The 27,532-nt window shown below is 41.4% G+C and overlaps 1 protein-coding gene across 3 annotated transcripts in view; it reads left to right on the top strand.

Moving 5' to 3' along the window:
* The window catches only part of ptn (pleiotrophin), a 93,739-nt gene that overhangs the window by 63,079 nt on the left and 3,128 nt on the right, over positions 1 to 27,532 (top strand). For all 3 annotated transcript variants that reach the window (XR_012592702.1, XM_074625849.1, XM_074625850.1), the window contains 3 exons: positions 16,172 to 16,265; positions 18,063 to 18,236; positions 21,181 to 21,342. Coding sequence is in view for 2 of the 3 variants with exons in the window: in XM_074625849.1 (XP_074481950.1) it covers positions 16,172 to 16,265; positions 18,063 to 18,236; positions 21,181 to 21,342 (430 nt within the window). In the remaining variant the exon portion in view is untranslated. Of the gene's footprint in view, positions 1 to 16,171; positions 16,266 to 18,062; positions 18,237 to 21,180; positions 21,343 to 27,532 lie in introns of those variants that run through there.

Raw genomic sequence — 27,532 nt, 5'->3', positions numbered from 1 at the left:
CCGCACTACAATATTATTTGTACAACTCAGTCTCACGTCTGAATATGAGCATATGCAAATTTGTACCCTAATATGAGCATCATAACTCAGTGGGTGAAATAAACAAAACTCCTGGAAGTGTGTGTGCCTGCAAAGTAATAATCTGTCACATTTTCATATAAATAATTTATGGTTTTGCTCTTCATTCCCATACTCAGCCAATAAAAAGTATAAAGATTTACTGCTCCCGTACAGCAGATGTCTGTTACAATAGTTGTTCATTGGATTTTTTTTTATTTAAGGGAGGTGGAGGGAGGGTTTGGTTTGAAATAAAGATGATCTGAGGAAAAGAAAGCCACCTGCAGGAGCTCAAACTTCAGGAGAAATTGCAAAGATGGTGTGCAGAAATACCACAGAAAACAATTCTTACAGTACATGTTCTCAGTCTCGGTTAATCCCGGTCCTATACTCTGTTTATGTTGGACGTGTCGCTGTGACCACGACGCTGTGTGTGAGAAAGCTGGTGTGGGATTACAGGTAACTGGAGGCTTTATCTCTCCACCAGCAGCTTAAGTCGTGCTCCCTCTCAGCCTCGCAGTGTGACGCCTGGTTTGGGGGAAGTGGGTGGCAAACCTCTGTGGGGAAATGTTGGCGTGTGTGTAGGTGGTAGATGTAGGTTATCTGAGACTGGAATCATGCTTAAATCCAGAGGATGAGCAATATCTCCTCTCTGGTGTGTGGTATGGAGGTTGTGCTGTGTATAGTGGTGCACCAAGCTTTCAGTCCGCTGTCATCATTATTCAAATTAGCACCATGAGTCCGCCTGCACGAGGGAAACACGTCGCATCTTCGTAACCCACAGCCAACCAGAGGACTCCCAAATCCAATTATTCCTCTGCTCAGTTCTGTCATAGTACAAGTATGCCCCCCAAATGTCCTTCATTTGTGGAGGCGACAGCAAATATTTTTAACAAATTATAAATTTGGGGGGAGCGCTATGAGAAGTTTAAGACTTGGGGTGCACAATGGCAAATGATAGAAGCAACAAATACAATTTTATGCATGTTATATAATATTTGGGGTTCGCAAGGACCATTAAGGTTACAACAATTTGCGGGACACTGTACCAAAATTTGGATTTTGGCTGTTCAATAACAAAATTGCAACCCTGTCTCCTAAAAAATGACGTTCCCATACAACTAAACTGCATTCTCAATTACGTTTCGAGGGAAACACAAGCAGTTTAAATAGTTTTAAACACGAGTAACGTTGTAAATTTAAACAAAACAAAAAATGCAACAAGACTTGGTTAGGTTTAGTAAAAAAAACATCATGGTTTAGCTTAAAATGACTACATTTGTTATGTTATTAAGCTACTGGTGTACAATTACATAAATGAACGTTGACTTTAAGTTTCACACGGGACAAAAACAGCGGTCTCCTGGCTGAAAGACTGCCATTAGAAACGTATTTGTGATACGTCAAAAACAAACCTTGACAAAATACGCTTCCCTCAAAATGTAATTCACAACACAGTTTCGTTATGGGAAAGCAATTTTTAGGAGACAGGGCTGCAAAATTGGCAATGTTTTAATAAATTCTGGAGCCACCATATGACAAATTTGGGGCATTAGGGCAAAAGAGCAAAGAATATAACAAAAAAATGTCGATCATTACAAATTAAGGATTTGAAGGCACTGTAATACATTTTTAAGATTTCAGATCAATTTGGTTTCACTGTACCAACATTTGCAATTCGGTTGCACATTAACACATTTGGGGACTTTAACAAATTTGGGATTCTGAAAACAAGTTTTAGGGTTGCTATGAGAATTTTTGTAACTTAGGGGCACTGTAACAAATATTTGGATCATAAGGAATAACAATGTTTAGGGGTTCTTCGGGTGATTTGGTAGCGCTAAAACATGTTTTGAGATTATAACCACACATGTTGGATTTAAGTGCACTTAACAAAATCAGTGTATATAGCTTAATGCTGTAATATCTTGTTTTATATATTATTTTTATTATATATATTGGAGCTTTTGCATTGGCTCTTTCCATAAGAACACACGTTTTCTTCATAAGAACTGACACAATAGGTGTTATGGCTCAGTTATCACATGGAATAACACAGCTGTGCAGATGGGGGTGATGGATGGGTGCACAGACTTTGAAGCAGTAGAAAGTCTCTCAGCTTCTTACTCAAAGAAAGCTCTGGAGCTCTGGAGCACGCAGATAGTTAAAATTTTATTGATTTGGTGCAAGTCCTTGCATTTTGACATGACTACAGTCAAACTTTTGTTCTCCGTCCTACTCTATGATCTCATTGTGTGTGTGAGGCTGTATGTGAGTGTGTGTGAGGAACCTTCATTCATGTACTTTGTTTTAACTCCAGTGAGTTCAGCGCCAACTTCATGTGAAGAAAGTTTTTCTTCTCAAAGTCAACTTTTCTGTGAGACGAGATCCAAACATGAGCATTGTCCCCGAGCTGTCAGTTATCTAGTTTCTTACAGTAATCAGTCAAGGCCTTAAATCTTGGCCATCACCATCTTGGTTATTTGCAACCAGAAGTGAAACGAGACTGTGGAGCTAAGTACAACCGAATGCAACCGACATTTCTAGGCGACCAAAAAGGTTATAATTAACTTTCATGAACTGAAAACACACTGTGAAAGGGTTAAAGTTCTAAAATGAAATCACGGACAACTCCCAGACCGGACAACGCCGTGGTAGCGATCTGTCAATCACAAGGTAGCCACGCCCTACAGCATTCCCTGCTTTATGGTCTATTTGACTCTGAATGGGACCATAATTTACTAAATGAACATCATGCTGTATTCAAGAAGACTTGAAACTAGCGTTTGAGACCATAAACTCATATTTACAATGTTTACTGAGGTAATAAATCAAGTGAGAAGTAGGCTCATTTTCTCATAGACTTCCATACAATCAGACTTCTTCTTGCAACCAGAGGAGTCTCCCCCTGCTGGCTGTTAGAAAGAATGCAAGTTTTAAACACTTCTGCATTGGCTTCACTTTTCAGTCCCGAAGTTGCCCCACTGTTTATTGCATTTAATGTAACTTTATAGAGAAACAGAGGGACTATATGTGTTAGATAGTTTTGATAATGGTTGGTACTGAGTGAGAGGCTGTGTAAAGTTAAATTGGTCCTTTGTGGAGAACGACAGTCAGCTTGAAATGAATGGAAAACGAAGAGGCGACCACGTTAACGTGCACCTTTTTCTAAGCTTCAGAGAGTTGTGCATCAGGACTGAGATAGAAGCAGTAATACTGAGCATACGGAGGGACGGCACAGTAGTGGATTAGTCTGCAAGAGTGGTTTGAAAAGTTGCTATGGACATTGTTATTCTTGTCTCAGCCATACAAAACTTGGAATTTATTGTAAATGCAGATTCAAATAGACTCCATTTCCTGCGCAGTGGAGGTGTTCAGTTTAAAGATGGACAAATCTTAAGCACCGAATCCTCGAGCTGAAGTCACTGAACAGCGTGTCAGAGACGGACTTGAAGTGCCGATGCTGAATGCATATATATGCTGCTGTGTGTGTGTTTCTGTGTTGTACTGGCTGTGAAAACAAATCTCCCTCTGGGACAATAAAACTAAAATCGTGATTTATTAAGTTACATCTGGTTAAAAAGCTTACTGACAAATCCACAGAAACAAATATGATGTTGAGTCATATCTGCTACAGCATTATTTACTAAACTTCAAATATGAAAATCCACCGTCTGTTTACGAGCAAAATTAAAAAACTCAGAGATATGAATGGCATTGCTCAAGTGGACAGAAATGCAAATTCTCTGTATATCTCTCAGCTAAATACGTTTGAATAAGAAGCGGTGAGAGAGCGGCAGGCAGGCAGGATGGAAAAAGAGAGGAGGAGGAGGAGGGAGGATGGCTTAATCAACTGGCGGACAAAAAATGCCCACGCTGTGTGCAAAGGCTTTCTCATCCGGCATACTTTAATGAACAAGTGACTCAAGGTGCTTTCAGCGGGTTTCTTGTGAGGAACACTCACACACAGAAGCACACACTCACATAAAGATAAATGTTGCCCATTCAATTAGACAGACACCTCTAAATTGGCGCCTTTGGAGAGGGGGAGAGCGTCTGAGAGAGAGAGAGAGAGGAGAGAGGGAGGCGATGACGGTTGATGCTAACAGCGAAGGGGCTTGAGGGATGGAGCTGCGTTTTCTGGGCTGTCAGCGGCTGCCAGGGGGATCACACTGCACAGGTCCGGTATAGCCAGACAGCCAGGATCTAAAGGGTACAGGCCCAGCTATTTCTAGCAATCAAAAGGCACCCAAACAGAGAGGAAAAAGCACAAGGACGAAGGGGCGGCGATAAGACGTCACCCTGCAGCCAGGCAGGTGATTCAGCCGTGGCTTTCTTCACTGAGAGAGCAATGGAGATTAATGGTCAGGGTGAGAATAGGCGACCGTATGAATGCAGCACACCCAATATCAGCATGATCTAAAAGGATCAAACCTGCTGACTCTAAATATTCACAACCGTGGAAACCTTTTTCAGCGTATTCTCTAAATGCACCGCCACATCTATCAGCGTTTAGCCTGTGAACCCTTTTAGTTCTGACATTTCCAACATGGAGAAGCCACATGAATACTGTTGCAGCTCGAGTCAAACCTTAATGTCAGCTTGTGTGAGTACAAGAGAGTCCGTCCAAGAATCTGGGGATCTGGTCATTGCATGAATGAACGCAAATCCTGAAATATTTTAACAAAAATAATTTTTGCAGTAGATCGCAATTTAAAAAAAGCAAAAAAAAAAAAAGTACCATTGGCAGAGCATTTTGGCAAATTTTTCCTGGGCGCTACCCACATAATCAGCTGTGCTGCTCATCCCACAAATGCATGATCCTTACAAGTTGGACATCATTGTGAAGGTAAATAAACAGGCTTTCCAACGATGTAAAATACAATGACCATTAGCATTGTAACAACAGAGAAATAATCCACCAAACACAAGTTTCCAAACTTTTTTTCCCCAGTTTATATTGTTTGAGGGAACTATAATGTTAGGTAACTAAACGCAACCGTAGCTCCTCAGAGATTGATTATTTTTCTAATTTTGACAATCTAATCTCAGGGATAACACTTTAGTTAAGGTTGTAAGGAATATAGCTGTTGGTAGTAGTTGTTGGTTTTGTTTAAATATGAGAATTGTAATTTCATGAGTTATTGTTGTTCAGATGATTGAGCTAATATGTTCTAACATCAGTTGTCACTTGTTGCCACGGTAAATATTAGTGTATTCTACGGCATGATGGAGACACCAAAACATTCATTTTGGATACGCCAAATTTTTTTAAATGATTAATTCACAATAATAAATTTTTTTTAGGGAAAAGCCATAGTTTTATTCGGGACCTTACTAAAATCTCTGTCGATGTACTATTATTTTTGTAATTATTCGTCTACATGAAAATGTTATCAATATTAATGATGATATGTAAATGTTGTGTTCGCAGCTTGTTTTTGCTGTCCCAGGGACACAGGGCTGCTCTATATGCCAGGGCCACACATTTCTAACAGAATTACCACAATATATCAGGGACACACCAGCAGGCAACCAGCAGGACAAGACAAGAGGTACTAGGCAAAAACACAGAGTAGAATACAAGTACTGCCCAGGAAAGACAGGCCACAAAAACACTTGGCAGAGACTGAGTCAAAAAATCCAGAAGCAAGGCTGTTAACATTAGAAATAAACTGGGAAAATAATCACTGGATCACTCACTAAACGGTGAAGACGAACTGAAACAGACAAAGTGGACAGACTAAATACACAAGGGAGGAAGGGCGATTAGGGACAGGTGGAACTCATCAGGGCGGGACAGGTAATCACACAGGTGGAATAAAGTATCTAAAACGACAGACAAAGGTGAGTTCACTAAAATAAAACAGGAAATAACAAACTGAAAACTAGAAACAAAGACAACATAACTTTTTTTCGGGACCCAAGAAAAGCAGCCTTATTTGAAACTTATTTCTTTTTGACGGATGGACATGCATTTTGGAGTTTGTTTACATGAATTGAAGTTTAAAACATAAAGATCGCCACCATTCTTTATGGTGATATGATGTTGAAGTATTCAGCACACCGCAGAGAGTAAAAACTGAAGACAGGTCCAAAATGGAGAGAAAACTTTCAAAAAAATAACTTCTCAAACTTTTACAGCGCTCATCATTCGCAGCGTCCTAACTTTGAACATTCTCTAATAGTTGTTAGAAATGTTTACCCCTTGAGTCAGCTCTGAAAACAGGTTGTTTTTTTCCGTATTTTACCAACCTGTCTCCACTGAAAAGAAGCCCTTATTGAAAGTTTAATCCACTTGTGTGCCCCCCCCACCCTCCTGGCTCTCTATGCGCAGCCTTTTTTTCCATATAAAAACGTGGCTGAAATATTACAAAGCTGAATAGATATAAAGAGACGGAGGGAGTGGAGTTGCATTTGCAAAAAAGAAAGTTGAATATAGTCTTGTGGTGTGCTGCAGTTTACTAATCCTAAAAAGGCCGGGTAATTGATAACTACTGGAGTTTGTCGTAGCGGTGACAGCATCGGGGCTCGTAATGTTTCATATGAGTGCTAATAATAAAGAAAAAGGGGGCATAGAGATGAGTGGGAGCATGAGCGACTGTGTTTTTGGAGGCGTAGATATAATACGATCAGCGTAATGGAGGCATTCATGCATAAATAGAAGTCTTCAATTTCAGCTGCTCCGATATGCTCTCACAGAGCCATTGTTTGTCATCCTTATTGTATTTTTATCATTAAACAAGCCCGTCATTCGGCACCGCAAACTGAGCTCACTTTTCAAGACTTGGCCTCAAACACGATGCACACACACTCAGAGAACGACGCACACACACACACACACACACACACACACACACACACACGCACACGGAGAGCCACACATGCTGTTTTTTGTTCCGGAGCGCGGCCCCCCTGGGGGATCCTCCAGGGCTGTTCTGAGAGATAGCGGGGACCCTCTCCACACACTCTTTCTCCCCCACTGTCTGACCTTTACAAAACACAAGTCAGAAAATGTGTGGCATTTTCCTCTAATCATCTGCACCTAAACGCACGAGACAAAGGTGGCGTGCTTCAATTAAGACGTCCTATGAGAAATGATTCACTCTTCTTTCGATAGCAGTCGTTATCAAACCCGGAGGTATTATCGCACAGAGCAGCATTTTCTTCATCTTATATGATCTATTTATCTATATTCCTGCTGTAAACCGTTTTTTGTGGCTGCATATTTGGAGCTTTATGCTTGACTTTACATGCTTGTCTGCTTGTCTGTTTTTTTTTTTTTTTTTCCTCTAGTCAATACACTCCTCATTTCATCTGTGCTGGAATCTCTCAAAAGCTCGGCTCAAGGAACACACAGACCGAGAAACTCCTTTCAATCCTTTCAATATGCCCTGTGTCTAGGTGAGGCGTTCGCTCCTCCTCTGAATCACAACTACCGAGATGGGAAAGCCACTCAGAAGTGGATTTTTTTCTGCCCGTCTTTTCCCAAGGACACGGCGCTGTGTTCGCTGTCTGCAACTAAAGATAAACACGGTGAACCGTAAAGAAAAATCTGTCAATAAAGTGTGTTTTCTTTTGTTTCTGTTACTGTATGCCAAATATCCGACATGGCTTACAAGGAGCAGAAATGGTCGTCCAAGTAAACACAGTAGCAAAAACAAACACTGTCTATATAACAGAATAACAAAGCATACATTTTTTAACATTTAAGATTAACTTAAATGGAAACTATTATCCTGCTCCTGAACTGCCTGAAACGCCTCGCTTGAAGTCCCGCCTTTTCTTCCGTAACGTTATGATGTCACCAAGTAACATATTTGCATAATACCTGCCTAGCAGCTAGTTTGGCATGCCCTCAAGCAAAGCTAGTTATAGCGGAGCTGGAGTCCAAAGAGTTTGGTTCGGTTGACCAATCACAACAGGGGGCAAGCTGACCAATCAGAGCAGACTGGACTTTTTTTTTTTACAAAAAACATATTGTAGTAGAAGCCCAAAATACAAGTATGAGCATAATAGGTCCTCTTTAACATAAAACCAAGCTGAAAAGCATTATGTCAATGACCTTTTATGACTGAAAGTTTCACCTGTAACCACGCCCAGCAAGTGATGTCACAGTGTACGGATCACAAGCTGGAGTACACTTCTGCATCACTAAAACCACAACTAACATCAACTAACCACTGGGGGTCAGCAAAAAAGACATTTTTAGTTAGTTTTGAAACAAGGGCTCTTAAAGCTCCTGCCTCAGCAGAGGTTCCTTTACATTACTATTATACCCTTTTTCCACCAAAAGTAGCGCGTATATGCAGATTTTTTAAACACGGAAAAACACGCTAAAAATAGGCAATTGACTCATTTCCCATTGCGAGTATGTTGCACTGGCCTTTCTGTTTTTTTTTCTCCCTGTTGTGACGTCGAACATGACACACAGGTTTTGATGAGTTTTATGTTGTTTCTGTCGAGTTTGATTGAAGTGAGTTTTACAATGATCAGCAAGGTCAAATGACTGTTTTTCTGACTGGAGTCTGGTGGCTTTGAGGAGAGCATATTAATGTTTAGTACCTTAATATGTTATAATAATTGTCCAAAATCTCTGTTGATTTTATTTATTATATATTCAACGTGCGTCACACAGCATCGCACTGGAAAAAAGGAGCAAAAATGAGCATGTCCACCCGGGTGTCATGTTTCCATTACAGCAGATGCTGGAGATGATATGGAGTCATTTGTCCCGGAAATGAATGCCGATTGTAACCTTTCACACTAGACACAAAAGCTAGATGTTAGTGGGTTTTTAGTCCAGTGTAAAAGGGGCTTTAGATTGCATGACTTTGTGTTGGCCCTATACCTCAGCTGTGTGTTTTTTCCTCCAGCCCTGTTCTTTATACTGGGACCTTTGAGTCAGATGCTTCCACATAGCAAAGAGAGAGGTGAAGATGGTCAGCTCTTTCTTCTCCAGCTCCATTTTTTGCACTTAGAACAGACCTACGTGACCTGAATGGTCTTTTCCCACCTGAGACCAGTGTTTACCACTTGGAAGAGAACTTTGAGTGCAGTACTTAAACTACCTCCAAAGCTGAAAGTGACTATGAAAAGACGGAAAGGCTACAGGGAGAATTAGGGAAAAAAAGCTTATTGCACAAGACAAAACATGCTTATTGCAGCATCTTTTGTCTTTGCCATCCACAACGTTGCACAAAGTAGACATGGGGAGTTTTGTTTTTTCTTGCTGGCCTGTTGTTCACTGGTTGTACAGCAGAACAGCCTTATGTCATGGATCATGTTGGGCTGCCAATCATCTTTTCCCTGAAAACAGCTCACGGCTGCGGCCGGTTAACGGAACTATGAGAGATGTGAGTCAACCAAAACAGAGATCTGAAACTTGCAATAAAGCAAAATATAGATTATAGTTTCTACTAAAACTTGATATGCATATACAGTGAGCACATATAATATATTCTTATATAAAAAAACGAGAAGGATCACCTCATATTGACTCTTAAGTATTGCGTGATGAGTCAGAGAGAGCCTGACTTGCCTTTGGAAACTACATTCTGTGATTTGTTACCTCCGAGGGGCAAAGAGTTATTAAAAAAACATGTATAATTCATGTGCAGCTAAGTGATATTAAAAGCATACATGTGTGTTATGACAATATTTGTGTTCATCGTTAACACGCCACAGAGAGAGCTGCTGCGTAATTACACGCTCCCCATATGTATTTAGACAAGTTCTCTGATTAAGAAGTGGATTTTGAGAGGTTAATGGTTTAAATTAAAGAAAACCAAAATCCATTCCTCACAGAGCGGTAATGGTGGAAATCTTTTTTCGCTCAGCCAGTAAAGCTAATAACACAAGTGATTCACCCCTTCTTGGGTCTTATAATTGATTCATTAAACTGCTCTCTCCTTTATTCCTGCCGACTCCATCGCCTCCTGCCTTTGTAAGCAAAGGATCTTCCTTTATGTGCTCGGCAGGGATTACGTCAGTCCTAATGAGAGCGAGAGGAGAGAGATGGGGGAGCGTTTTGTACCTGGTGTTTGTCTATACGCTCCAGAGTGGTGGAGCGTCTTGTGTGTGTTTGCCGGAGCACACAAGGAGTCACTGAAGGTCCATCGATTTGTGGGCAGTATTGGCTTTCCTCCTCCATTCCCTTAACCAGCAGCCCACAGCTGTGTCTGGATCAATGGGGCAAATGGAGGGTTTGATAGGACTAATTCTCACTGGCTCATGAGCCACACACTGATCACTGGATGTTTCTTATGTTCCAGCTAAAGTTACCACCAAAGTGTGAGGTTTGCAAAAAAGTCAGTTCACCCTGTTCCCATCTTAGCTCAGTGTGCTACATTTATACATGTAGATTTCACTATGTTTCTGACCTGCAGTTGCTAAATGTGATCATATCTGGCTCCCCAGAGTAAAAAAAAGCAAGAAAGACTTGTATTTGGTACCCTGAATTGTTTCTTCATTCTCTCCTGAGGACTGTATTTCTTTTATTTTCTCAAATACTGTGATAGTTCAGGCTGTTCTCAAACACCGTTCGTATAGCTATGCCTACGAAAAAGTTATGCTATGTAATTCGTATATATATATCCCACGAAATCAATGGTTATTTAACACACGTAATCATGAACCAGGAAGGATAAAGAACGACAAACCCTGCGTAGGGAGAAGGTCGTGGTGGATGGGTGGGTGAAAAAAACACAAGTCAACGTTCTTTGTCACGTAAGTTCTGTACTTAAGTAACGCCACTTTCATAGTTATTTTAACCCAAACCACGATCTTTTCCTAAACCTAACTAAGTAGTTTTGCTGCCTAAACCTAACCAAGTTGATTCCTGTGAAGACAAAAGTTTATTTTGAAAAGACTGTTGGCATGTAACAAGCGGAAATTGTTTCTGGACATTCGTAGGAGAACGTAGAGAATAACTTTTCGTAAGATACATTGGACAGTTGAACGCCCTGATTTGAGAGCGTGGTGTATTTCATCTGCAAATATCTAAGATAGAGCTGAAACGATTAGTCGATTAATTGATCAGTCTATCCACAGAAAATGAATCGGCAAATAGTTTGATAATCGATTAATCGGTCCAGTCATTTATCGACCAAAAATGACAAACTGGTTCCAGCTTCTCTTTGCAGTTGTATGACATATTCAATTGAGTGCAACTCAAACACCCAAAAGCGTCTAATCTTTCTAATGTCAAAGAGTCTAATCTTTCATATTTATTTATTTTGTCTCTTTGCACTGTCTCTTTTGGAACCTTTAGCATGTTACAAAAAATATTTCAAACTCTTACCACAAAGTCTGAGGCATTAAATTACTTTTTATTCGAAGGGGTTTCAACTCACTAAACTTTCAGGTATGGCAATATCCTGCATCAAATATCTAGCTTAGAATCTGGGGACAGGTTGAGCGATGAGTGATGACTCCTTTTCTCTTGTGTCCGGCCACTTGGGTATCACTTTTAGAAGAACATTGAAATGTGTCTAAAAATTTCATGAAATTCATCAGTATTTCCCTGAAAAGAGAGATTTCCTGCAGGACAAAACACCACCTCTTGACGATGGAGGGTGACGTGACCTGTGGTGAATTGAGCTGATATAAAAAAAAAAAGCCCATTGCTTTAGTCAAATTATGGTGGTATGAGTCATGAGATTAACTGAGTCGTGGTCAGGTTGCCAGAGGCTGATACTTGGAATGAAAAACTCTTCTCTGTCACGAAGTGTCGTGCTGTAACTGCACCTGTGTGTATTAAAGGAATAGAGAAGAAAAGCATTTATGGAAAAGCACAAGAAGACGTCCTATAAGTTGACATTCCCCAGCACTTCTTATCAAAGCGTTACACAGGCGACGGCACACATGCCTGCCGAATGATCGTCGAATGGTCCGATCCACCCAGTCATCCATTAAGCTGTCATGCTCTAGAAATAGGAACTACAGTACATGGCTGGAATTTAATATATTGACCTCAAGAGGAGCAGAAACCTGTCGTCTCAGCTACAGAGGAAAGGGTTAATTCACTTTAATTCCAAGGCCGCGGTTGAAAAGTCCTTTTTGCTCAAGAAGGTTCCTAACGGAGTGAAATGACCCGGAAATATCTCAGTAGCAGCCACGATAAGAGCTGTTCAAATTCTCTAAATGCTGAAGGAAGGAGCTTCAATGCTTCCTTTATTATCTCCTTTAACATAGGATACACTGGAGCATCCTTTACAAAAGGAAAGGAGAGGATAACATCCCACAATTCCTTGCGGCCGCAGCATTTAAAGCGACGCACCATTCGGCCGTTCCTCATAACAAACAATATTACTATGAGTGGACATTGACAACCATTTCGTTGTGACCTATTTAAGAACTTTTTGTAGTCCATCTTCAGAACATTGTAGTTTCGTCACTAACATCCGCCGCCGTTGCATCATAATTACGGAGCATAGTGAAAGTTGGATTCTCTTAAGACCACGGTTGTCTTTTCCTAAGTCCTTCTGAATTCTCATCTCATGACGTTTTCCATCAAGGTCAAGGAAAAGTGTTTAGGAAAAGACGTTAGGACGTAATTTTTTGACTTTTCGAACGCAGCCCACGACTTTTCTGTCTAGCTACTGTATGGAGGGCTCATTCAAAGTCATCAACCCTCGTCCCCTTTTATGCCTGCACTGCACCAAGAACCCATCACTGTGTGTGTGAGACTAACAGAGGAAAAGGTTTTCTTATCTTTTGAAAGGCCACAATGCCTTTTTCTTTGGAAAAAGGATCTTTATCAAGGGGTGCGCTTTCATTGGGTTTTCTCTCTGAAACTCTTAGAGCTCATTGTATGCACTTCTTACAGTTGTTTTTTTTTTTTCTTCCTTTTTCAGGTTATGGAGATGAATAGTTTTTAGAATTTCTTAAAAACATGAAAAAAAACCTCTGAGATGGAGTCGCATGTATTTAATCAAAACAGGCTTTTTGCCTGCACGGTGCCACAGTCGGTAAAATATAAAATCAATCGCGTGAAGGATTCAGATGACTTTTCCTGGCAGGCAGACTTCAGGGCGCCGCCATAAGGCTCATTATGAGTTTCTAAGAAGTGCTGGGAGACGTTAAATCGGTAGGTAGAATGCACGACAATAACATCCAATAATTAAATATGAGGGGTGAATACCTGATTGAAGATTTCAGCAGCTTTCATCGTCCTGTGAACAGACTGGGACTTAACTTACGTGAAGACTTAAGTGAGTGAAATGAAAAGTTGTGGAGAGGTGGTGGCGGGGGTGGGAGGGAGCCAGCTCATGATTAATTAAAAATGACAAATGGACATTATTTCCCTACAAGGATCAACCTTTTCTACAGGAATTGGAGCACAGGGGAGCTTTTTATTTGGCGTCGACACTTGGTAATTGCTTCAGTCTCATGCTGTCTCTCCTCTTAGAGAGCACTGGCTGCTAGAGGATTTCTCTCTCTTTCCAAAAAAAAAAAAGGGACAGGAAAGTGGAAGAGAGTGGGTTTTCTGCAACAATTTCATCACAGTGCATTAGGCTGGTGATAGTGACAGTAACAGCTTTTCTGCTGATCCACAACCACCTAGAGGATCAAATAATAAAGGAACTCCTGACTCTGATTATATGGACGATGTTTGATATATATTTTTTTAAAACTTAAAGCAGCTCTGTGCAAACAAAGAGACAGACGACTTATGACATTTTCTCTTTGACAATCCATTCTACAGTGGCAATTTAATCCCAACCGTCTGGCTCTTTTCTCGCTTTCTTGCAGCAGGTGTAATCTTTTCTTGAGCAGCTATTCAGTAAGACTGTTTGGACTCGAAACACAAATCTTTCAAACTACAAGCCTCGGCATCTTCTGGCAGCTAAAAAGTGAATACCGCTGCTGGAATATTTGCCGTTTACTTCCCTATTTGTTACTTCAACATCGGTTGTGTTCTGATACCTCAACTCAGGTTAGCAGATACGGAGTGCTGATCTGATACCAATGCACTATTTCCAAATCAAAATCTGTGTACCTCACTCACCGAAGTCGTTTTTATCGAAGGTAACAAGAGCCAAGGAAATGCTGTTGCCATTGAAAACAGAGTCTCCTGCCCATCATGACTGAATTAATGTAACTGATATTGACATTGATGTTGAAACTGTATTCTATGTAGATCAGTCTCATCTGGCCAATACCCAATACCCCTTAAATATGCCCTGTGGATATTTCTTGTAAACACATAAAGTTTCTGTTTACATTCACTCTTACACTTTAAGGATGCAAACAAAGCTTTTTATAACATTTTAAACTTGCATTGTTCACAGCCATGTTTAATTGCAAGCAGTGTTTTATTTACTGCCTTTTGTTGGCACATTGCTGCATTTCTGGGGTCATTACTGCCACCTGTCGATCGGTTGAATAATGTGAAATCATTGGAAAGAATATGTATCACGTCGTCTGCGTGTATGTAGTAGACATGCATCCTCGTGCATGTGTGCAAAACGGGGACCCACTCATAAAACACACATTACGGGGACCCACTCATAAAACTAACAAAACAGGGACCCACTCATAAAACACACAAAATGGGGACCCACTCATAAAACACACATTACGGGCACCCACTCATAAAACTAACAAAAGGGGGACCCACTCATAAAACACACAAAATGGGGACCCACTCATAAAACACACAATACGGGGACCCACTCATAAAACTAACAAAACAGGGACCCACTCATAAAACACACAAAATGGGGACCCACTCATAAAACACACATTACGGGCACCCACTCATAAAACTAACAAAAGGGGGACCCACTCATAAAACACACAAAATGGGGACCCACTCATAAAACACACAATACGGGGACCCACTCATAAAACTAACAAAAGGGGGACCCACTCATAAACCCAACAATACGGGGACCCACTCATAAACCCAACAAAATGGGGACCCACTCATTAAACTAACAAAATGGGGACCCACTTATAAAACGCACATTACGGGGACCCACTCATAAACCCAACAAAACGGGGACCCGTGTGTGCATAGGTGTCGAACGATGTTCCACCACTTCTTTTTCTCCAAGTGAGGAAAGAATATGTTAATATTTGCAGTTTGAATAATCTTGCTGAAATTCATATAACTTTTTTAAGTGCTTGACGATCCGATCATCACTAAAGAGTATGTCATGCAAGAGAGCCAATAAAAATAAATGGTATGAAAATTATCATATTGATGTTTAAGGTGTGTTGATTGATTCACAACATCAACTCATTAAGTAACATGCAAGAAAACATTCCACCTTAAAAGTTGCCGGTAGCCTTTGAGCAGCACAGTGAATTAAATGATTTTTTCCTCAGTCTACAGCTAACTAACTGCTTCGTTTGCTTGGCGCAATTAAGTTAATGAAATAATATAAAAAAACACAAACTGGTGAAAAAACGACAATGCATTTGGTTTTAGCAAATGGAAATGTTTATTTGCAAAGGTGTGTATATTGCCAGGCGGGAAGTGGCGGGTCAGAGCTGTCCACTTGTGATCGGATCACCCAACACACCCAAAAAATCCAAACATAACTAATAAATAAAGAGTTCTCGGTTTCACTCCGGTAGAAGCAATGCAAACGCTTGCAGCCTCAATCTTATGTAGTGTGCAAGGGTTGACTGAGCTTCACTCACAGAATATTTTTAGTTTTGGTTTTGACAAATCAAATCAAACTTGTGTGTTCACTTTATCTACCCTTGACAAGGTTTCACAGAGATTGACAGCGAATGCAGCCGTGACTGACAGTGTAGTGGCAGTGCAGACAATCAAAATGTTGGTATTGGAATCCAGGACAGTGGAAATGACATCAGATGAGAGATGGAAATTCCCCAGGCTATTCCTCAGTCTCATGAGACCTGGGACAACGGTTGCTTTCGTCTTCTTCTTCTTCTTCCTGTTCTACCAAACAGCTGAATTTGTCAAGTTCAGGCATATTGTTAAAGAGTTGTCAAAAGTCACGAGTTCTCCAAATTCTGTGTTTTGAAATGTACGAGACTGTTAATCGACATATGACTCGACACTGTGCACAGACTGATAACACTTTAACTGTGTAAAGAAAGCTCCTCTAAAGTTTGTCTTTGTCTGTCTTTCAGAATGAATGGACAGAAGCTGTGGACATGGGTGGCCGTGATGGCGCTCCTGGTGCTAACAGTGATGGCAGCTGAAGGAGGCAAAGCAGAGAAACAAGGTGAATTTTGCAAAGCTCAGGACAATCTGTTCGACTATAGAAAAATCTATAAATTCATTCTATCTCTGCAGGTTTAGATTCCCTTTATTAATATTAAACAGGAGCACCATGATGTTCTGTATTAAATCCAATCTACAACTTGTTTGATGATGGAGAAGTCAATTAACCTCACATCAATGTAAAAATGACTTTCCCCCAATGGACTGTGCTATCATCCCCCGCAAAATGCTGCGCTGTGAGAAAGGTTCCTCACAACAACGTACTTAGTTGGACACAAACTCTTGAAAATATATGAAAATGAAAAAAAAAAAGCCTCTGGGGTTGAAGTAATTGGTCTCCTTTGAGAATTTACCAAAAACAAATAGCAATAGCTTGCAAGAAAGGCAAAATAAGTCAAATAATTCCCACTTGGGTAAAGAAAACAACATGTAGCTAATTCAAATTCAAGGGGAAAAAAAGTTAATTTGCATTGGAAATTAGCACAAGCACTAAACTCATTACATCTGCCTTGAAATAATATTAAAAAAGTCCAAGAGGGGGTAAATAGTTTTATAGACACTGCAAGCAGCATTTTCCATTTCTTGTTTTTAATAAAAACTAATATTCTAATATGTTTGTTATAACCAGAGCTGTAGATGTGAGGCTTTTGTGCCTCGTTTTGAGCCTCTGTTGCTCTTCCTGAGGTTTCTTCCATTTTCTTCCCTGTTAAAAGGTTTTTTTTTTGGTTACGTTTTTCCTCATCTGATGCGAGGGTTTTACTGTAAAGGAGGATGTTGTGTGCTGTACAGATTGTAAAGCCCCCTGAGGCACATTTGAGATTTGTAATATTGGGCTATACAAATAAAATTGACTTGATTTGACTTGTCAGACTGAATAAATATCAATTCATATTTCAAACTTGACATGGAATTGACTGCTGTGAGACTGGACCTAAAACTTGACTCCTTATAATACATGAGTTGACACAAGCAAAACCCTTAAAGTCTCAAGTTTTGACCTGCTAAAATCAAGGACAAACTAGAAATAAGACGTCAGGGAAGCTTTTCATGGTCACACAACCATAGACTGTAAATATAAAGAAGTGGACGTAGTCACCGTGACCATTCATCGTAATCCATTGGTTTGTGGACTACCGTTTTTGAAGCCTAGAGTTTGGCATTTTGGCCGTCACCATCTTGGTTTTATTGGAACCAGATGTGACACATGAGGGTGGAGCTAAGTACAACCGAACACTGAACAAGAACAATTAACTTTCATGAACTGAAAACACACTCTGAAAGGGTTAAAGTTCTAAGACGAAAACACGGACAACCTGTTGACCTGTCAATCACAAGGTAGCCACGCCCTAAAGCATCCCCTGCTTTATGGTCTCTCTGACTCTAAATGGGACCATAATTTACTAAATGAACATCATGCTGTATTGAAGAAGACTTGAAACTAGCGATTGAGACCATAAACTCATGTTTACAATGTTTACTGAGGTAATAAATCAAGTGAGAAGTAGGCTCATTTTCTCATAGACTTCTATACAATCAGACTTCTTTTTGCAACCAGCGGAGTCGCCCCCTGCTGGCTGTTAGAAAGAATGCAAGTTTAAGGCACTTCTGCATTGGCTTCACTTTTCAGACCCGGAGGTTGCCGACTGGTGGAGACCAAAACAGAGCTAAAAGAGTGAAATTTAAGGCAATTCCGCATTGGCTTACTTAATATTTATATTTAAAATGTAATATTTATAGTGAAAGGACTTGTTCTCAGCGATGTAAAAAAACAACAACTGGTGAATATTTGGTTCTACAGGAAAAAAGGAGCGCAAGTCAGACTGTGGGGAGTGGCAGTGGAGCGTGTGCGTAGCCAACGAAGGCGACTGTGGACTCGGCACCAGGGAGGGAACGCGCACCGGAACCGACTGCAAGCAGACCATCAAGACCCAACGCTGCAAGATCCCCTGCAACTGGAAGAAGAAGTTTGGAGGTGGGAGAGGATACAGAGAGTTCTTAACCAATCTAAAACCACTTTTAAGTAATATTTAAATACTCAGAAGACTTCTAAAAGATGTAGAGAACTTCCTTCTTTATAACGGCATGGCTCCCATCCCTCCCTCACCCCACACCTCCTCATAATGTATGCCGGCCTGTCACTCAACACAAACAATGGGCCCCATTTTCACAATAGGAATGAGTAAGCTAGCTAATTAAAGGAACAACAGAAAAGTCTGCTGAGGAAGTGATACATCGTCATGGAAAACACAGGAATAATCATTCTGCTTTGTCATTTGCTTTTTGGGGCTGGAGACTGTGCAGCCGTCACAGCTGAAATGTCTCGCAGTGACAAGCCTGAGGGACTTTTGTTCCCCCAGTAAGGCCTGTCAGGCAGGAGCCCGCTGCTCTGCAATGAGCCTGTCACGAGTGATGAACACGCTGCAGGAAATAAGGGTCCCGCTAACTGGTTATATAGATTATAGCTGCAAAAGTTTTAGAGTAGGGCAATAAGTTACATGCCTCTGGCCTTTAAATTGTGGCAAGTTGCTTGAGTAAAGAAAAGAAAAGAAAAGAAGGGGCCCCTCTTGTGTTGTAGCCGAGCCAGTCCCTTCTTTATTTTAGATATTTTTGCAATCAAAAAGATGAATAAATAAAGTAGCGTTTGGTGCCTACGCTCCAGAAAATGCGTCAGAACTGGTGTGAAAAGATCTGGCAATCTAACCCTGGATTCAGATACAGTGCTGATGTGTCTGTCATTGATGTAGAGATAATTTTGCTAGTAGACAAGTAGGATAAATACTCGTAGGTAGCATATTGTTTTAAAGGAACAGTGTGTATCCTTTAGGGGGAATCTATTGGCAGAAATTTAATATATAATATTATATATATATAATATTTTTGTGTCTGCCACCGCCGTTCTCCTACACGCTTGGCACACGGGAGAAGTTTAAGTTGGTTGCAACCTCACCGCTAGATGCTCCTTTAAGGGACAACATTATGTGTCTTTAGGTATCATAACAAGAACCTTGTAAAAAAGTTTAAACTGAGAATTATGGGGTTTTCCCTGAGAGTTGTTCTGGACTCCATCCAGTGTTTTTACAAACTCACAGGAGTATGACACAACAATGCAGAGAGAGTATAAATGTTCTTAAAATATGAAGGTGTGCACAATACTGTACAGCCAGGGTTGCCAGCTGCATGACCCAAAAACGAGGGGGGCAGGTTACGTGGGTAACCAACAGTACAACTAATGGGTTTCTATAGAATAGACCATAGAAATACTCGTACAGTGAATGCACAAATGCCTGCAGATTGTTGCAGAAAATAAGCTCTGTGGCAAACACACGTTTATGATGCTTACACGTTTTGTTCAGCAAGATAATCCTCACAAATGAACACCGCTTTTATGATTTGTGAAGCGTGAATGCGATCGGCAGAAGTAAAAAGCTAACGTTAAAGGCTATAAATAAACTACACCACGGTCGCATGAGCGTGAATATACACAACGAGGCTGTAAAGGCGTTCAAGTTGGCGTGCGTGATGATGTTTAGTAGTCTCATTTAGCCACTTGTTAGCAACCGCTTTTTTTAAGACACGTAAAGGCTTCAAAATTCACTAGAGGGGTATTTATTTATGTATTTTATATCGTTGAACAAAATGTTAAAATCTCTTCAGCTTGTGTTAACCACAGACCTTATTTCAGACATCTAACTCAACTCAATCTAACTCATACCTGTAGCACTTATTGTGAGTATCGTCAGCTTTGACCACTTGCGAATGATGAACTTAAAATCCCAAACAAGTATTTGACAGTGGATTTGAAATTTGTCAAGCAATTGGCATTTTTTCAATCGTCTTGAAATCTATATAGCCCTCTGTTTGGATGTATAGGTTTGCTGATGAGTGGGTGTTTTACTTATATACTGTATGACACCTTAAAGAGGACATAGGTTGCCTGTCTAATTCCCAGGAGCCAGCAAGAAGCTCTCTCTCAGAGACAAATTATATGGAGGCGTAGGGTTTAAAAGTTGGATGCTCAGGAAGTCCCCGTAGGATTCCTGCAACAATGGTCCTGTCACTCCCTCTCTCCACTCTCCGTCCCTCCTCTCCTCACCCCTTCTCTCCCCTCTCCCCTCCTCTGATGAGCACCCGGGGATCTCAGAGGCAGTGACAAGGGGTCCGACGCTTTCATGTGAGAGGAAGCTGACGAATGAGTGTTACGGCCTCGAGGGAGCCCGGCTAGAGTGGCAACAAAATAATGGAGGGAAGATATGAGAGACATGGACATACAAACACACATACACTTCTTCAAACACATTTTCTCTCTAACATACACCAGCCAACGCTGTCATTTTCTGGGGCAATCTTGCTCGCATCCTCTGGGGTTGAGTTTAAGGTGGGTAAAATTTAATATCAAATGAAAGCACATTTATTTGAGGTGCCCCTGAAAGTACTTCTCCCGCTGCCAAAGATCGTATCTGTCCTTTTATTTCCAGGATGAGCAGGAGCCCGGCTGTTTTTGATTACATTCATCCGTTAGCGGGGTTTCATTATAAAGAAAATATAGGATAAAAAATAGTGAAGCACCATCTGCTCCTGTAAGCTATAAGCATCTTTTATTTTGATTTTAATAAGCGTCTCGTGATGTGGTTTTGTGGCTTGTGGACAGTTCCTATTGATAGGAAGGAGATAATAGCCAAGTAAATTAAACGCATTCATCAAACAACCATTCAAAGTGCATGACTCACGGGCTCAAGGGGGTTCATTCATTGACTGATTGCATTTGATTTGTTCTTTTTTAAATAAATATAGATGCTGCATTGTGTCATTTTTACCAGGTTTTCTGCTTGACATCCCTTACACTATGACTCCTCACAGCTACTTCAACCAAACAAAAGCATCTAATGAAGCATCTGATGTCTTTGTGTGCGCTCTAGGGGAATGCAAGTACGACTTCCAGGCTTGGGGGGAGTGCGATCTGGCGACGGGCAAGAAGAACAGGACGGGCGTGCTGAAGCGAGCGCTCATGGATGCGACCTGCGCCGCCACCGTCACTGCCACCAAGCCCTGTGGGAAAATCCCCAAGACTAAGCTGCAAGGTAAGCCGGGAGGAATAAATCATCACCAGATAAGATGTAACTCTCGCTGGACACGCTGTCAGCAGCAGCAGGGGTGCACTGAAGTCCTGTTGATGAATCACCGTTGTCCTCTAAAATATAGTTCTCTGCACTCCAAGAAAAGATATGGTATTTTACTGTTCAGTTTCAGAAGCATAAAGAAAACTTCATAAAAATTTAGGATGGCAACTTGATTCCTTCAATAACTTGAAGTGTGCCTTTGTGCGCCCAGAGGAAGAGGACCTTTTCTTCCAAACACGTTGCCACAATTTAAATTATTAAAGAAATCAAGGCCCCTGAAATATCTGTATTTTCAAAAAAACTTAAAAAATTTAACTGGTTATGAAATAGTCTCAATTTAATACTTACGCCTCTATATGACCTACATAAGCAAACAAGACTATCAGCGGGAAGATTGGCTGTTTCTATAGCGGATCATCTGTTTCCATCTAGTTGGTAACCCGAGCCTGATAAAATCAGATTTTATGATCCGCATATTTGATAACGCATAGGTTTTATGCCCATCCTGGCACAACAATTTAAATTTCACATCCCGCCGGGGGGGATACATGTTTTGGTGGTGTGGGGAAACTGTAGAACCCGGAGTAAACATGGGAAGAACATGCAAACTCCACACAGAAAGGCTCTGCCCGGACCAGGGATCAAACCCTGCACCTTCTTGCTGTGAGGCGACAGTGCTGACCATATAATGGTTGTCATCAGGTCCGATTCCCACGTGAAATCAGATGAAACCAGCTTGCCATGGACAGACCCAAATTCGGCTTCGCTGCCGCCTTCGACCTGCAGTCGGAGCTCCTCCGTCCAGGAGCAGAGCTTCGCCTCGCTGCTCCGCTGGTCCCCGCTGGGAGACAACACCGACACCACGCTGCTGGAGGCCCAAGCCGCATTACTGGGCCCACTGGAGGGAAGGGAATCATGGGAGAACAAGAACCAGGCCTGAGCGTGGCAGACTGTCAGACCCTGCTGCAGTAAAATGAAAGGTTTTCTAAAGGGAGTCTGGTGCTTGGAAACACTACCGCTTTTGTCCACAGGGACCGCCAGAATCAACACAAAATGAAGTAGTAGCTTTAATGAAAATCACCAAAGACAAAGTCTTTTACTTGTTCATGGACTTAATGTAAACTAGAAAGATTTGTTGAAACGTCCTTAAACCCTTAATGCATCAAAGTCGACCTTTTAGTTTGAAAGCCGGTAATGTTATTTATTCGTCATTTAGAGAAATCACACGTCATTAGGTCGGTTCGGATCAAAAGAAACCAATACCAGACACGAACTAATGATTTACGAGAAGAATCGCTCCAGTACTTTCTTGCACTGTCAAATCATTGTAAACAGTTACAGGGAACGTTAGATTGGTTGGTTTGTTTAATTAATTATAGCTGAAGGGATGTTTACCGCTTGGGCGTCTCTGTTTATTCAGATGAACCGCTGAACTGCTTCCCAATGACAAGCGTGTATATTTTGAGCCGTTTTTGATGTTCGGCGTGTGCGAAAACACACACAGGTCAAAATCATGTGAATTTTAATCATGATAAATTAGCATCAGTATGCGCATCAAGGTGTATTCAAGAGTCCTCTTTGCGATGGATTTTTTTTTTCTGGTCTCCTGGCACAACTCAGACTGATTGCGAAATCCCACAAACCCTTGCAAATGCTTCTAATCTCAGGCAATGCCAGCTGTGATTAACATTCACATCAGCGTGATGGAAATCCACCTACTTAAGTGCTAAGTTGAAGCAGTGAGTGACAGTGTTAAAGTAGAGGTGAAGAGGTTAACTCACTATTCAGCTGTAATTACATGCTTTTAGCGTTCTTTGGTCGAGTCAAAGAAGCCCGAAGTCGGGGCGCTTCTGCATCCCACATTCTACGGGAAGTGGGCAGTTATCAGAAAAACTGGAGTTGACACAATATTCGAAGCTAGTGGGAGAATATTAAATACCCATGCAGAATATATTACCGTCTGCTTGGTGTAAAACCGGTGATAAGACAGCTCTCATTCCAAATGCCCTTTGTTAAATCTGTAAACAAGGATGTAACTGACCCACTGTGACTGCCCCATTGTCCAAACAGGATTATAATGAGTGCAGAATTGCTGCCAATGGTCATAAACGGAGCCCTTATCACGCTCGGCAGATGACGAAAAGGTTTGCACATGGAGTTTGCTTAACCCTTCACCGTCATTCCATCGAACAGGTGAAGCCCCTAAAATTACAACGATAAAACAAATGCGAGCACTTCTGAGACAGTTTTTTTTTTGACACTACAGGATGCAGTCTGCCAACCGTAACACGTCTGTCTGCTCGACTGTTTGTCTTAAGATGTTACGCCAAACTCTATTTGACTTTCAAAGGAGGAATCTGTTAAATGTTTCACTGGGTAGCACATCATTAATGCATTGTGGCAGGAAGGAGTTTCTTGAGGAGCTGCACTGTACTTGCCATCTGTGATGATTTTCAGCAAATATATAATAGAGAAAATGTTAAGATATATAGAGATGCATATGGATTTAAATGTCCTCCAAAGAAAAACAACATTTCAGCATTTCCTAGTAATGATATATGTTTATGTTAAAGACCTCCAGAAGCCAGAATTATCACTCTTGTCCATTGGGAGCAAAGGTCAATTACTAAGAATGTGTTTTTGCTTTTACATTTGGAGGACTTGTTGTTTTATGTCCATCCATTTTCTACATTGATTTATGCTGTGCAGGGGGTTGGAACCTATCCCATAATGCATTGGGTGAAAGAGAGGAAGGATGCATTGTAGACAGGTCTCCAATATGTCAGCGTTCATCACGCTCACATTCACCCTACAGCCAGTTTACGCAACCTGCCTTTGGCAACTGCGGACACGCAATCTCCATATATTTTTCCGCTTTCGCCGTCCCGGAATGATGGTCAGGTTTTTATTGTGAATATAAAGAACCTTTTTTAAATTTATGAATTTAATCATCAGACCCTATCAGTTGCTGTAAGAAATTAAAATACCTTTTAAAAAGGACGCATGACTACCTCCCACTCCAAATGTAATGCCTCGTGTTTCATTATGCAGGCATATTGAAGCAGATCATGAACTTTTCATGTTTAAAAAGGTAAATAAAATGCATGTATTCACATTCTGGATATGCAAGTGAAAAGGTGTTTTTATAGCTGCTGCATACCTGAGCGCATCAGTTCTAATGAAGGCCAGGTTGGTGGATGCAGAGTGACAGTGTGTGAGAGCTGAGGGCAGCAGAGAAGACGAAGCAGAGCGAAGATGACAGTGGCCCAGATGAAGGGAAGCAGTCGGGACTCGCTATCCGAGCAGTGTGATTGTCTGATGTGTGATTTCCCACATCTGCCAGTTGGAAGATAAGCCCTGGGAAGCAAGAGGGGTTACTGGGGGGAAAAAAAGAAAGAGGGGGGTTGCTGTGCTGTGCACAATGAGGTGTGTACAGGAAGGGGAATTGCGTGTGCTCTCCTGTGTCGGGGGACGGCAGAGATACAGTCCACAGCAGCGGGATCAGGGAGCTTATGAAAGGAAAACAGAAATGTTTGGCTTTGGAGCGACTGAGACGGAGAGAGAAGAGGCTATCTAACCCTCCCCCCCCCCCGGCTGGGAGCACGGATCTGCCCGGCCAAATCTGCAATTCTGAGCAGCCACCTTGGCTTGGGAGATAGGTTTCCCCCTGACTGCAGCAGGTTGCTGTGATGGAGGCAGCATCTGTCATTTGCAGATTTCTGGAGGAGACAATGCTAAGAGGCGCCACGGGAGCGATCCGAGATTCAGAGTTGCGTGTCTTCGCTGTCTATAGGCCAGGTGAAACACAGACCTCCGCGGAGCGAAAGAGAGAACAAAGAGTGACAGAAATGAAACATTATGAATGCCTGTAGAAAACCTCAAGGTCCCCCGCCTTCTCTTTCAGCGGGGAACAGGAGGGAGCGGCGTGTTCGCTAGTGTTTGGATGCCAGAGTTGATTTCAGGTTAAACAAAAGGCTTTGTGGAGATGAATCTGGCGTCTCTGAAATTCGTCTGGCGCGATTTTGTTTGTGTCATTCGTTCTGGACAGAGAGGTGGTGTTCTGGTTTCAAATCAAAGACATTAATTCAGAGTCACTATATTATCAATATTACACTCACTCCTTATTTTCTGCCCTACAAAGGCAGAGAGCCGTAACGGCAGAAACGGGAAGTTATGAAAAGAAGTTTGGGAGTTTTTAGGCAAACTGTGTTAACAGATTCTTAACTTTTTAATAGCTTCATTTTATGCTCTTTTAGGCAGATCTATCCACCTAGAATATAACTGACAGACCATCAGTCTCCATGTGATGATGACCACCTTGAAAATGTCCAAAGGCAGATACTACCGTCTGCATTTGAGTCTTACAGCAAAGTGCAAATACACCACTGAGCTATTCTACTATCTAGAGTTAAAGTTACTGTGAGGAACTTTTAGTTGGTCATGAAACAGTTTAATACTGATGCCTCGATGCCTCGTCATCGGTGTTACTGGGTCCGAAATCAGACAAAATCATGCAGGTTCACCAGAAACTCCTTGAGCTCAGACTACTGCGTGGCTTCCGGCAGTGACCGGCTTGCCACAGACAGACCCAGATACGGCTTCGACCTGCAGTCGGATCTCCAGCGGGAGGCGTAGAGCTCCACGCCCGGCAGCAGTGGCTCTTCCTCCAGCCAGGAGCAGAGTTTCGCTGGGAGCCAACACCGACACCACGCTGCTGGAGGCCCAGGCCGTATTACTGGGCCCGCTGGAGAGAAGGGAGGCATTGTAGAACCAGAACCAGGACCGAGCGGGGCAGGCTGTCAGACACTGCTGCAGTAAAATACGAGGTTTTCTAAAGGGAGTCTGGTGCTCAGAAACACTACCGCTTTTGTCCACAGGGACCGCCAGAATCAACACACAATTAAAGTTCCTTGTAGTAGCTTTAAAATGAAAACCTCTCTTGTTACACTGCAGTTGGTGCAGTTTGCTGCAAATTTGATGTTTTCTTTGAAATTACATATAAAAAAAAGAAAAAAAAAAAAGGGAAATGAAGGGATCATGTTGAGGTTCGTGCTTGGTGGTTTATCCCCCTAGGCCAACAGGGCGCTTGGAAAATGACACATTTCTATGACATAATATATTTTTTTTCTTTACAAATGCAATTGTGGAAGAGATATTTAGATCATTGTTCCCTTTCATCATTGATTGCATCAGATATTATTGGGTTATTAATGCATCCATGCTGCATTTTGATGTTGCAGTTAGTCGAGATGGAGCAAATTTTAACTATGTGCATTTTAATAATGTGATTTAATGTTATGTATGTATCTGAAAAGCCTTACTATATGAAAAGAAAAAAAAATTCAGAGGAGAAGGCAATATTACTTCTACTCTGGAAGAATTGTAAATATACAAGTACCTCGCAATTGTACTTGAGTAAACTTGCCAAGTATGCAGTCACCGTGTTTTTTTGCTCTGGGCAGATTTGAGCCGGAAAAGGCAGCGATGGCCTGATTATGAGAGTGTGTCAGAGGCAGAGAGGAGAGCGAGCAGTGCCATGTAATGTGCAAATGCAGCAGAAATGTTCTCCAGCGTGATACAAGAATCCCACATCTTACATATGGAGGAAGATAGAACAGAGCCAGAGTGAATCTGTCCCGCCATCTCTCTCTCTCTCTCTCTCTCTCTGGGGAGCAGAATGTGCTGACAAAAACAACATGGGGAAGAGGAGAAAAATTCAAACAAATGAAAACAAGCAAACAAATGGGACGGAAGAGCAATTTCCGTATTTGCATGGATGAGAGCGCTTTGCACGTCAAAATCTTAATGCCCATGGAAGTTTGCAACCGAGGTGACAAGAACAGATTTCTAAGATTTCCTCACGGTGCACCTTCAGAATATTAAAAAGGTTGAAACTCAATTGAAATCTCATTGACTAAGCAAACCTTGTCGCTCTTCAGAACTGCTCGGCGGCATGTCATTAGGGGATTTGTGGAGGTGTCCTTTCAAGTTAATCCATTTCATACCAAAATTAATTCAGGATTTAAGTACAGTCATCACACTGTATCTCTTTTTAAATACACCAAAATGCTTTTTTTCATTCAATACTTGTATTGGTTTTGTCAGGTTAATCAAATCTGCTTTTTTTATGTGACTTCTACTAGTTTTACCA

This window comes from Sebastes fasciatus, chromosome 23 (genome assembly GCF_043250625.1).
Source record: "Sebastes fasciatus isolate fSebFas1 chromosome 23, fSebFas1.pri, whole genome shotgun sequence".
Lineage (NCBI taxonomy): Eukaryota > Metazoa > Chordata > Actinopteri > Perciformes > Sebastidae > Sebastes > Sebastes fasciatus.
This window is presented reverse-complemented; position numbering and strand designations above follow the sequence as displayed.